This window comes from Montipora capricornis, chromosome 4, assembly GCF_036669925.1.
Source record: "Montipora capricornis isolate CH-2021 chromosome 4, ASM3666992v2, whole genome shotgun sequence".
NCBI classification, from domain to species: Eukaryota; Metazoa; Cnidaria; class Anthozoa; order Scleractinia; family Acroporidae; genus Montipora; species Montipora capricornis.
The window spans coordinates 34768958-34781457 of NC_090886.1; the positions used below are offsets into that span (position 1 = coordinate 34768958).

General features: G+C 39.6%; 1 protein-coding gene across 1 annotated transcript in view; it reads right to left on the reverse strand.

Moving 5' to 3' along the window:
* Positions 1–1738: 1738 nt before the first annotated feature.
* LOC138046244 (neuronal acetylcholine receptor subunit alpha-10-like) overlaps positions 1739–12500 on the reverse strand; it is a 12192-nt gene continuing 1430 nt past the window's right edge. The window contains exons 3-7 of the mRNA XM_068892922.1: positions 9680–9768; positions 7677–7816; positions 5683–5727; positions 4783–4892; positions 1739–4064 (exon numbers count right to left, since the gene is read on the reverse strand). Of these exons, the coding sequence (XP_068749023.1) occupies positions 2741–4064; positions 4783–4892; positions 5683–5727; positions 7677–7816; positions 9680–9734 (1674 nt within the window). The 5' untranslated portion in view covers positions 9735–9768 and the 3' untranslated portion in view covers positions 1739–2740. The remainder of the gene's footprint in view (positions 4065–4782; positions 4893–5682; positions 5728–7676; positions 7817–9679; positions 9769–12500) is intronic.

The following is a 12500-nucleotide window of genomic DNA, read 5'->3' on the forward strand; positions in this document are numbered from 1 at the left end:
AACAAGTTCTTATCATAGAAAATTCGCGACAAAGTTGTGCTTTTTTTTCGCTGTAATTCTCGTGTCAAAGAATAATGTAAATAAGAGAATAACAATATTTATATTTGCAGATTACCTGTCCTCTTACTACGAAAGGCAGGCTCGACATCTCTATGCAATAAGCGCATTCAAAATTTCCTCGTATTACTTGATAAAAATATGTGGTTTGTGCTTTTTTTTTTTTTGAAAAAAGGGTTTTTCTGCTTATATGAAAAATACGTGTTCTCTCCCGTCCCCTTCTTGTGCATGATCTTCGCGGAAATTACATTCTGTTCCTCAATAAAGCTGGAACAAGCGGTTATGGTCTTAGTTCTCTTTTTTCTTACGTATTAGCTAAGTTGCGGAATGCGCTACCTGATTTTATCCATACCTATTCGTTTACTGGTTTTAAAAGAGAATCCACGGGCACATTTTGTACAGCGCCTTTTCTTTTTAATGAATATATTTGTAAATATTAGCTCTTTAGTAGGTAACTGTATATGCTACGTTTTTTAGCTGTAAATGTAATGTCTCGAAGATATTAACTTCTATATTTGTTTGGAAAATCGAGATGAAATAAAGCTGATGCCTGTATGTATGTTATCTTTAGCAGGGTGCTTGCGCACACTTTGCAGTCTGCGACTCCAGTACTTACCATATGACAGATAAAATTATTTTTCCCTTAAATATATAAGCCATCTAATTCTTTCGCTATGTTGACAAGGGCGGTTTGGAGCTGTGAATAGGCGTGGAATTTGTCACATATGTTTTAGGGGCCGACACACCCTCGTACCCAGCATCTTCGTTCCTTTTGACCAGGGTATACGTGGGTATACAGGGATATATAATGGTATGCATGGGTATATAGTGGTATATAAGGGTATACAAGAGTATACGTGGGTATATAAGGATATACATGGGTATATAGGGGTATACGTGGGTATATAGGGTTCTATAAGGGTATACAAGGGTATACGTGGGTATACACGGGTATATATCGTTATACGTGGGTATATAACGGTATACAAGGGTATACGTGGGTATACAGGGGTATATAAGTGTATACATGGGTATATAGTGGTATATAAGGGAATACAAGGGTATACTTGGGTATATAAGGGTATACATGGGTATATAGGGGCATACATGGGTATACGTGGGTACATAGGGGTCTATAAGGGTATAAAAGGATATACGTATGTGCCGGTATATAGGAGTATATAAGGGTATACGAGTGTATACGTGGGTTACATGGGTATATAAGGAATACATGGGTGTATAGGGGTATACGTTCCGCTGACTATACTGAGCCGAAAACCGAAAGAAAATAGGTACTCACGGTGTGCATATTTTCTGTCGTTTCCTTGCTGAAATTTTTCGCAAGTCTTCCTTTTAACCAGAGAATAATGTAAACAATCCAAAGGAAAACAGAGAATTAGGGAATATATGGGACATCCAGGAGATGGATAATTTGCTTAGCAGCGCACCGGCACCTTGAAAAATCGAGGGGAACAAGAAAACGGTTACGCAGCAAGCACAACCAGTGAAATTTTAAGAGAAAACGCTTGCCTACTGTATTCCCTTTATCACTGCTTATACATAAGATACGCTTGTTTTCTCTCACTGCAATTCACACCGAATATTTTGACAGAATTTTAAGAAAGTCAACCTGGCGCTTATTTTAAAACTACTTTAGAAGATGAGGATGAAGGCGGCAGTTTGACAAGTTTATGATAGGATTTTTAGTGAAAATCAAGGCAAACTAGCCGGCGGTGTGAGGCAAAGCAGGCGGCGATATACCGCCGGTAACCGGCTTCTATTGAAACCCCTGATATTAACATAATGTAAAACGTCTTACTTTCACAAGGCATTAAGGGCTCTAAGGCATAGAATCCAGTGCGGAATTCTCTTTGATAAAATTACATTGCTACGGATTTGCAAACTAATTTGAAAGCCGAGACTTCATTAAAAATTAAACCGTCTGTTTGTCCTCCAAACCGGCCCAGAGCACGGTTGCTTGAACCAGTTGCCGAAGTGACGAGAATTTCACCTCTATCAAGACCACAAATTCATTAGTTGAAGAAGTTGTAAAAGTTGGAACTAAAAGGAGTCAAGATATAGAACTAAAATTATATAAAAGCATAAGGACTGAAAATTTCTTGTTCTAGCTATTCTTTCCCTTAAGAACTTCTTTAATGTCTGTAGATAACAAGAAAGAAATAAGCTTAACTGAAACAAGTGTCTTTGATTGTCTGCGAATCTTAAGTTTCACCCGTTCACGTTTACCATCGGCTGTAAACGCGGAGCTGGAATCTCTCTATTATCTCAAAATGATCATAACATATTTTCTCCATAAAACCTTGTAGAATAAATCAATAGAATGTATGGGTTCCTTGATGAGCTCCTGGTATTGTCTCTATTTTAGAAATAGAATGCAGAAGAAGTTCAAGTTTACAAAATGTCCAATTCCTAAGACTCTTTTTTACCTCTTTGCGTCGTTGTTTTGTTTTTCAATCGTTTCTTGTATATTTCCTTCGCTTAACCTCCCCTTAAACCTATCGATTGCATCTCGTCGATCTTCTTTTTTCTTTGATCTTCTCATGGCCAATACCTGGTATCAGCACGGTTCATGAATAAATATCCGACAGTGGTAAGATATCGTCATTCTAGGCGCTGACCGAAAGTATCGCGGCCTCTGGAAACGATGAGAAATGGAAATCAATCAGTGGAATCTGGGAGCTTTCAGAAACAAGGCCATGAGTGTAGCAACTCCGACCAAAATCGACATTATCAGGAATAGCCTGTCCAATACACGAGCAGCTTTAATCCATTCTTTTTGGTTCTTTAATTTCTGTGGGGCTGAGATCCCCTTCTCAGCGTCTGGAAAACTGAAATCGACCATCACCGAGGTAGAAATTGTCGACGAGCTTTGTTTACTTGGGCTGTCACTGGATCCCGGAAATTCGCGATATCTAGAAGATCTTCGTTTTTTCTTATCTCTTTGACTTAAAAAGCTGCTCGTCGTGTCGCAGACGGTACAATGAGATCTCTTTTTGTGTTCCTCCCTGTATAAACCTTTACTAGTTTTGTCATTGTAATACGAGACGCCTCTTGGTGGAAAGCCAAAAATGTATCGCTGGCTTTGCATTGGGATCCACGGATCGGTATAATTGGACGCTCGGGGGTTGGTACCATTATTTTCGTTAATTGAATCTCTACTAGGGAATGTCGAATTATTCCTGTCTGAATCCTGATCTACCGCATGGGTTGAACGTTTCATGGGTATCGATGATCTGTCCGATGTTGGAAACTGATTCGATAGTTCCAGGTTCCAATCTTTGGAAGTTTTTTTGGGGAAAACGACCCGAGCCAGCCAATGCAAAATGAAAACCCTTAGAGCTCTTGGCATCCGTCGACTATTACGGTGATAAAAATTTAGTATAAGGGTCGTGACGAAGAGAGAAGCACCTATTTCAACCATGCAGGCAAAGTAATACTGTCCTAGTAGAGGAAAGCCGTACGATGGCATCAGCTCGGAGCTCAGCTGTTGAAACACAGTCATGGCCAACAGAACTGTCATGCTAAGTCCAATGCGTTCACCAGACTCAGGGGGGAGAACAAAACCCAGAAATATCATGGAGGATATCAGCGAGCATGGAATAATCAGTTTAAGAACAAAATCTAGTGATTCTCTCTGAAGCTTAACTTGCACGGTTACATCTACAAAGGGATGTGGACAGCACTGATATGTTCGCTTGTTTCGCTGTGATTTTACAAGTGTCAACTTCCATTCTCCATTCTTAACATAGTTTTTGTTAGACATGTTGCCTTTGCGTGCATAAAGATCCACTTTGGAGCTGTCGAAAGACCACGAACCAAACTTCAAAAAGCACTCTTGTTCATCAAACGGGAAATACGTCACATCTACTTTGCAAATGCTCTTGAAGATTCCCGGATTAAGCCAGGTGGAGTTTCCGTCGTATTTCACCACCACATTTGTTTTGTAAGAATGTCTTCCACCGGCAAACCAATCTTCCTCATCAACGCTGTGAAGGTTAAAATGAAGTGGTGCAGTTATGGGTATATATTTGACAAGGTGTATATCTGAGATAGTTTGTCATCTAATATAATGCTCCAGCTTTAGCCCTTTGGAGCCCATTGTCCGATTTATCGGACAGCAGAGTAGCCTGCACTTTACCAGTTATCAACAGTCTCCCCCTTAGCCATTACTAGTCCCCAAACGGTCATTTTCACAAAAACACACACCGGGTCGTCGCCATTTTGGCCAGTGTAGGCCAGTTCTGGGCCCATGCCAGTCCCTCAAAGACCCCGGCGCGATTTAATACCAACCACGCAAGGTTTGAGTTTTCCCCTTTCAAATTTCTTTAACAATGTTAGTTTATCCTAAAGGAAACAGAAACCCTAAACCCTCAAAATTGTAGGTTAAGAATTTTGTGGATCATTTTGTGGATATTTGTGTACCAAACAACAATTTTGTGATATTTCGTAAAAATGTCTGGGAAACTTTTAATAGGAACCTAGCATTTTAATCACTTTTCACAGACTCTAAAGACCATCGCGAAAATTGCATTGCAATCATGATCAATTACTGAAAACCGTGATGCAAACATTATGCAAGACATTTGTGTCAAATATAGCAAGACGCGATCACATATAAGAATTCTCTACGTTAGGCATACGTGCAATTGTAGACTCAATATTTATCTACTTACTTCTCATATTATAATATATATCACTACTTACTTGTTGTACAAAAGAATATCAGGAACCCAAATATCAAATGGCGATATGTGAATCTCTTCGATCCCTCCGTACTTTTCTGGATCCCAGCTAAGCTGTGGATTGTTCCAGTACTGTGGGTTGCGAAAAGTAAAATTATGGCTAACAGGGTTTCAATGAATTTTTAAATGCTCGTTTTAAGTCTTAAGTGGGTCTGTATGACAAACAGAAGTATAATATTTGGACAAGCGTTTTTTCAAAGACATGTTCTTTTTTAATTTGTCCAAGTGAATACAAATGATTGTGATGTACTGTTACATATGCTGAAAAGTGGATTTCTTGAAAAACTTATTCTGTATTCTTATTTCAAAAGTGACGTTCAAAAAAGGCACTGCAAGATGGGATCAGAATTCAAAAAATGATATATTTATCTCTGAAACCACAACAACGTGCTAAAAAGCGGGAACAAAGATTAAATTTAAGGAGACTCAAACCACTTTCAACAGTTTCAACAAACTGTAGTATTTGAAAGGATTGAAGCTACCCAAGTGTTTTATGTAACGGCAAAGTTATGGTACCACATGAAACAAAAATAATTGCTCAACAAGACACACTCATTGATGTAACGTAATAGGTCACCATGGCAACAAAGGAGCTATCTAAAAATGCCATATTGTTTGTCTTTGAAAGCTTATATCTCAAAAACGGACTCAGTAACTCCCTATTTTTATTTCTGAAAAGTAATTAGCAGGCTTAAATAAAACTATCTGCAAATTTAAAAAAAATCTCTGGAGCAGATTCACAGCTACCTTGACAAAAGGAAAATGGTAACGTGGCTCTGAATCTGCTTAAGATATTTTTATTTTTTGTCCCTTAGTCAGGAATAGAATTTCTCTTTAAAGTGGATCTATAAACCCGGCATACCTGGTTGACCCAAGCATATGTCTTGATGTATTGATATTTAGCACTCTGTGAGTTTGGACAAAAAAAAGTACCGTAAGTAATAAAGTTTTGATAGTATGATTTCAAATCTGGTCAGTTTTCGTTTCCCAGAGTTTCACGCCTGAGAACAAACCAAATAGCTACAATAACACTGTTTTGACAAAGAAAACTGGTGAGAGATCCGTTTAAAAAGCACCAAGAACTAAATGAAACAGGAAAAATAAATAAAGATGATGAACTTTATTTAAGTGTCATCTGTACTTAGCGCTGGGACACTAATAATCTCGTACCCAGATCTCATTCTGTCACTATGCCCATGGGAGATCTGGGTACGAGATTAGGGAACCAATAGACCTTTTTGCAGATACAGCGGCCATTTTGATTTGATTTCTATTGTTTCAAATAGCTATTATGGGACGTCCAGGGGGAAATACATATTTTAAAATTTGCCCCATGAGCATCCCATAATGTCTTTCGAAACAATAGAAATTAAAATGGTCTGTTAGGAACGAAAAACCTCAAATAACAATGACAACAAAGGTGTTTTCTGAGCCCGCGAGACTGAGCACCCCCAGCAAACCATTGTTTTAACAAAAACCGCTGATCAGCAACCTGGTTCTGGTCATTGCTGTCTAAGGTCTTCCGCTAGGAACACTGTACAGAGATCAAGTCAAACAATTCATAGGAAATCCTAGGGTGTTTTTTGAGGATAGGGAAAGAGAAAACCGGAGGACCCAGAGAAAAACCTCTTGGAGCGGAGTAAAGAACCGACAAACTCAACCCACAACCCACATTAGTAGGAGGCGCGTTTTCTCATCACTACTCCGTCCCTGGGGCCCGTTTCTCGAAAGTCCTGAAAACTTTTCGGGACCCGAAAAGCCATTTGTGAAACTGCCAACCGCTTGTTTTGGAAAGCCAATCTTTCAACATGTTTTCAAGCTGACTAAACGAAACTCGTCTGTGAAGTTTGACGACTTAAATCTTCTCCATTCTTGAGATACAGAGGGAATTGTGACACCAATACAATACAATACAATACATACTTAATTGACCACTCCCCATAGGGGCTTTTCAGGGCCAATGAAACAATCAACGAAACAACAGAACACAACAACAGTAACTGTTAAGAATCCCAACTGGCCGGAGGCAAACCAGTTGGCTATTTACAAGTGCAGCTGGGAAGTTGAACCAGGGACTACCAGGAACAAATTCAACGAGTGGTCAGAGCGGGTCGTGAACCCGGGATCTCCGGATCTCAAGGCAAGCACCCTAACCACTGGGCCACACTGCCTCACTGCCACACTGCCTCACTGCCACACTGCCACACTGCCACCCGAAAATGGCCCGTAAAGTTTCGGGACTTTCGAGAAACGGTACCCTGGGGCCCGTTTCTCGAAAGTCCCGAAAACTTTTCGGGTCCAAAAAGCCATTTGTGAAACTGCCAACCGCTTGTTTTGGAACGCCAATCTTTTAACATATTTTCAAGCTAACTAAAAGAAACTGGTCTGTGAAGTCTAACGACTTAAATCCTCTCAGTTCTTGAGTTACAAATGGTATTGTGGCCCCCGAAGATAGGCCGTAAAGTTTCTGGACTTTCGAGAAACGGGCCCCAGCTCCAGCAACTGATCAGAATAGGAGGAAAACTATAATTGAGATCTGTGGCGAATATATAATAGGGAACTTAAGCAACGACAACGGCGACGGCAACTAGAACGTCGCAACTTTGGTTTTGTACATCCAGCACGTGCGTTTTTCACTTTTGTCCATTTCTTTGCCGTCGTCAAAGTTACTTCAGCACTTGACAGTAAAGTTCCATTTACTCCTCTAAACTAAGCGCCGTTCCAACTTATGTCATTATTGAGGAACTACAACACCCATGTCGTATTAAAATGGTTGAAATAGTCACGAAATAATGTTTTAGATGACTTTCTCGTTGTTGTTGCCGTTGTCGTTGCTTAAGTTCCCTAATCTCTTACCACGTCAACCACACGTATGAGCTGAAAGTCAAACACAACTGTAACAACTTCTGAGGGGTTTAAAACTGGATGGTTGTACTTCTCGTAATTTGCAAACAGCTCCTTGTAAAGGCGAGTCTGATCATTTCCAATAAACGCCTCTGAAGAAAATCATTGCAAAGTAACCTTTCAAACAATTTTCTCACAACACTGTTTTGGTAACTAACGACGCAAATGCCAACGGCAATAGAAATGGCAATTGCAAAGAAAATCACCATTGCTTACTCTGTTACTAACCTTAAGGTAATGCTATTGCTAATGACAAATCTATGCTTAGGCTATTCAGTGCTAACTGGAATGATACCGCATCAGCCAATATCAATACCGAGGGCAATGCCGTTGCCGGGCAGTGGCAATGTCGGTGCCAACGATAATAGACTATTTAAGCTAAATTGGTCTATTGTTAAAATTGACATTGCCGACCCCACTGCTCATGCCAATGCTATAGCTAGTTGACCCATTGCCACTCCCATTGCATCCTTATTGCAAGCTAATGCAAACGTTAATAGGCTAAACGATTTGCCAAAATAAATCAAAGAAACTTGTTTCATTTAAGCTCTTATATTGCGGCTGTTATCTACAGCTATCGGGAACTGACTTCTTAAAATAGAAGGACTAGTTAGACTAAGAAAAATGTAAAACTTTTATAACAAATATCAACTAAAACTGAGGAATTATGACCATCCATTAATTAGGGGGATTGTCGTAGGCCCTGTCCACACGTATCCGGATATTTTTGAATCCGCAACTTTTTCTTTCCGGATTCAAAAATATTTCCATCCGCACATACCGTATACAAATCGATTTTCCCTGTTCACACGTATCCGAAACGTATCCGGATTTACTCTAGTACTCAGGACTCCTCAAGGAATCACAGGTAACAGAGCATGCACAATGAATCCGTCGGCAGCCATCTTGAGTAAGGAACTAGGTAAAGACTTGTTTCCATATCTCAAAGTGCCCTTGGACGTGAGGGGCCTGGAACAACAAAACTGAAACAACCCAACCCATACAAAAATGCTAACCTTAGGCCTAAACATTATCTAAAGCATATTGTTTAGGCCTAAGGTTAGCATTTTTGTAAAGGTTTGGGTTGTTTCAGCTATTGTACCCTTCACCCCCTACGCCACCCCGGGCCCCTCACTTCCACTTTACCAAGGAACTAGGCTCGAATTTTGTTACGTCATCCGGATAGAAAAATATCTGGATTTGGCTTCGGCACAGTGCCGGATTCCCATCCGTCGGATTAAAAATTATCCACTCTGGAGAGCGTAATACCATTCAAAAAGTTCCGGATTTGCCAGCGAATTCGCCGGAAACGTGTGGACGGGGTCTTACATTCAGGTGTTTCACCTGTTTTCCACTAACAACAGGAGCCCATGACAAGTACCGTATAACTTCAATGCATCTGTTGGAAGGTCTTTTTACAAACCGAGTTATTTTTTAGATTAATTTTCCCAGCGAAACTAGACCTTTCCAGCCAATTGCAAGTCTTCCATGACAGAGAACTTATTACCTGTGGGATTGAGAATGGTTACTCGTACGTAGCCAAAACTAGTCTAAAAATAGCGTGATCTGTGAAAATGGGGTTTCCTGATAGACCTAGCATTGGAGTTTGGGTCCTGGGCCCGGTTGTTCAAAAGCCGATTAACGCTAATCCCAGATTAACAATTAACCGAGGAGTTTATTTCTCTGCCCTCGGCAAATGCTGTACAACGGTGATTTTTGGCGCAGTGTTACATTAGAAGAAGTCAATCTTGAAAAATAAAATAATTAAAAGAAACTTTCACCAAAAAGTTAAAACTTGAAACAAAAGTTTACGCTAATCTTGGATTAAGTTAGTCGGCTTTCGAACAACCGGGCCCTGGTTATGGGCTCATACTGATTTTTATAAAGGAAAAAACCCTTCCCTTTAAATTTATCTCATCCATAAAAGTGGATGGTAAGGAAGAAATTGTTTTTACCTGCGACAGAGATAAGGAACGTCATGAGATTGACTACTTTCCGTGAATTTTTCATGACGTGTCTGTTATAATAAAACTGGCTGGGAAATCTGAAGAAAACAAAAGCAATTACGAAACAGTTGTCGGATTTCCGTCTTATAGATAAAGACGCCTTCACACAACGAAGTATGACTTTCGAACGGTATACATTGTATAACATTAGAAAACAGTCATAAGAAAATACGTGCACTGCTTGGTTACAAATCGTGTTTCTATAACTCGATGGAGACACAGAACTAGCACGAGCTGTTGACGTAGTGATGGCGCGAGCAAAGAGAATTTACATTTTGATAATTAGAGTTAACAAGCTTAACAAGTTGTTTTCCTTTTTCTCGTCGCTTTGTTTTCTAAAAGAAATAAAAAACATGTAATCCGTGTTTCTATCGAGTTATAGAAACACTCGTGAAAGTTTGGGAGAACTCGAAAAAGCTGTGGAAACACTCGCCTGCGGCTCGTTTTCCCACAGCATTTTTCGTTCTCCCAAACTTTCATTCGTGTTTCTATACTCAACTCGATAGAAACACGGTACATCTTTTCTATTTCTTAAATAAAACAAATTATAAAATAAATAAATAAATAGAGGAAAGTCAACTGATTTGCACTAATTAATTAAAAGTTCTTTAGGATATGGCAACAGTCAGACACAATAACCTTGAATTCACGAACCTAAATTGCAATATCAGTAAACTTTAACGTAATAATTATGGTTGTGCAAGATAATAGGGTGATAAGAGTCTTAGTTTCCTCACCGCAACCATAGTTAATCGAGAGACTGGTTATGAAACCTTAAAACCTTTTAAAAGCGAGAGCAATGTTGTCGCAATCGATGTTGAATTGACTGTGACAGTGCACAATCTTTTATTTTGGCCTCGCACGGGTACGAAAATTAGTTGCGCATAATTTAATCGAAAGATTTGATTGGTTATCTTCCCGAAAAAGGTTTTTTTTGTGCACCGTCAAGGACCAAAACTAGCGATGAATAAATGGTTACTGTAAAGGAAAATGGATCGACTATGCAAAGTTGAATATTTCCTACAGGGAAGATGCTTTTTTTGCAGGGAAAACGGTTTTTTTCATTTTAAAAACTACCGAGTTGGATAGCGTGAACAATCGTTTTAGCCAAGTCAGTATCAGTACATGTTAATTAAGGCTCATATCGGGGTTACGTTTATCCTTTAGATCGCGCAGACAATAGTTTTTATCAGAGGGAAAAAAACTACCTGCCGTCATATTCCGTTCACAGTTTGCTTGTTGAAAGGACATCGCATATCAGTTAAAGCGAAAGGTAAAGCCACTTTATTTAACGCCTGTAGTTCCTTCATCTTCATGGCTGCCGCTATCAAAGAAAGCCGACGATGCGCCCTTTGCCTTCCTCCCCTGGTCAGTGCTCCATTTTACGGGTATTTAACGAGATAGCTACACGAATCAGAGGAAAGTCAAAAGCAGACGTCACTGAGGATCGAACTAGGGACCTCTTGCTCCGAAAACCGCGCACTAACCAACTGAGCTTTGCCTGCTCCTTGTTATAATTAAGGCCTGAATTCAGTCGAAGAGTTCATCCTCGCTCTTGTTTAAAACCTATTCACTTTTTCGGCTTTTTCCAAAGAAGGTTCTCTTTTAAAAAGATACTAGTTCACAAACTTAACAAAATTGAATTCAAATAGAGAAATTGCTTAGAATTGATTACATTAACACACTCAGGTTTTCTTAAAGAAATTGAACTTTTACAAAGCTAAAAATTAATAGAGTTGAAACTATGTTTTAATGAAAAAAAAATTATGTTTATCTTTTTCAAAGGGATAATTAAAAACGACTGCATTTACAATACAATACAATACAATACAATACATAATTAATTGACCACTCCCCATAGGGGCTTTTCAGGGGCAATGAAACAATCACAACAGAATAGAATATTCAACAACAACTGTTAAGAAGCCCAACTAGCCGGAGGCAAACCAGTTGGCTATTTACAAGTGCACTTGAGAAGTCGAACCAGGGACTACCAGGAACAAATTCAACCGGTGGTGAGAACGTCTCCCGCTTTAAATAGAAAAAGTTTTTGTTTTAGAACCCCCGATCGGACCGGATCTCGCACCGTCTCCCTACTACAGGTGTACATTCCTTATAAGAGGCTATTGGGGATCACTGCCGTTGGATGGGGTTGCGTTTTCACGACTGGATTGACTATAATAATGGGGTTACATTTTTGATAGAGTTACTAGAATGGGGTCGCACATTTTCGGGATTTCTGGGACAAAACTTCTTGCTGAATAACCGGTCGCCATTGTCACCGCTAGCTCCCAGACAAAAATATCACCCCGTGAACAACGGTGAATGACGGTACGTTTGTTAATATTTATGGCTATCAAATGTACCAGAATGTTTGTACAGTAGGTGAAAAGTAAAGTGTTCTACATTCAATTTAACAAACGTGTCAATTCATTTAACGATGACCTACTTAAAAGGTGGAGGCATAATCAGAAAGTGACTAAGTTGGGATAGCCATAATGACATTTGCTCAATAGTGACTAAGATGGGGTCTATGATTGGCCACAGAATAGAACACCCCCCCCCCCCCCCCCGTGTACATTATACCAATGCAATGATTGTGAAGGGAATTAAGCTGAGTGCTGAGTGGAGTAGTGCGTGAAAAGAATGCCGTGAGACAAAGCCGAGTGGACAAGACATGAGGACTTCACCTTAATTGGCATAACATAGGACCAGTCTCTTTGTCCTTAGCGAAAAATGTTTTTTTCATTGTCTCCAAGGTTTTTGGAAG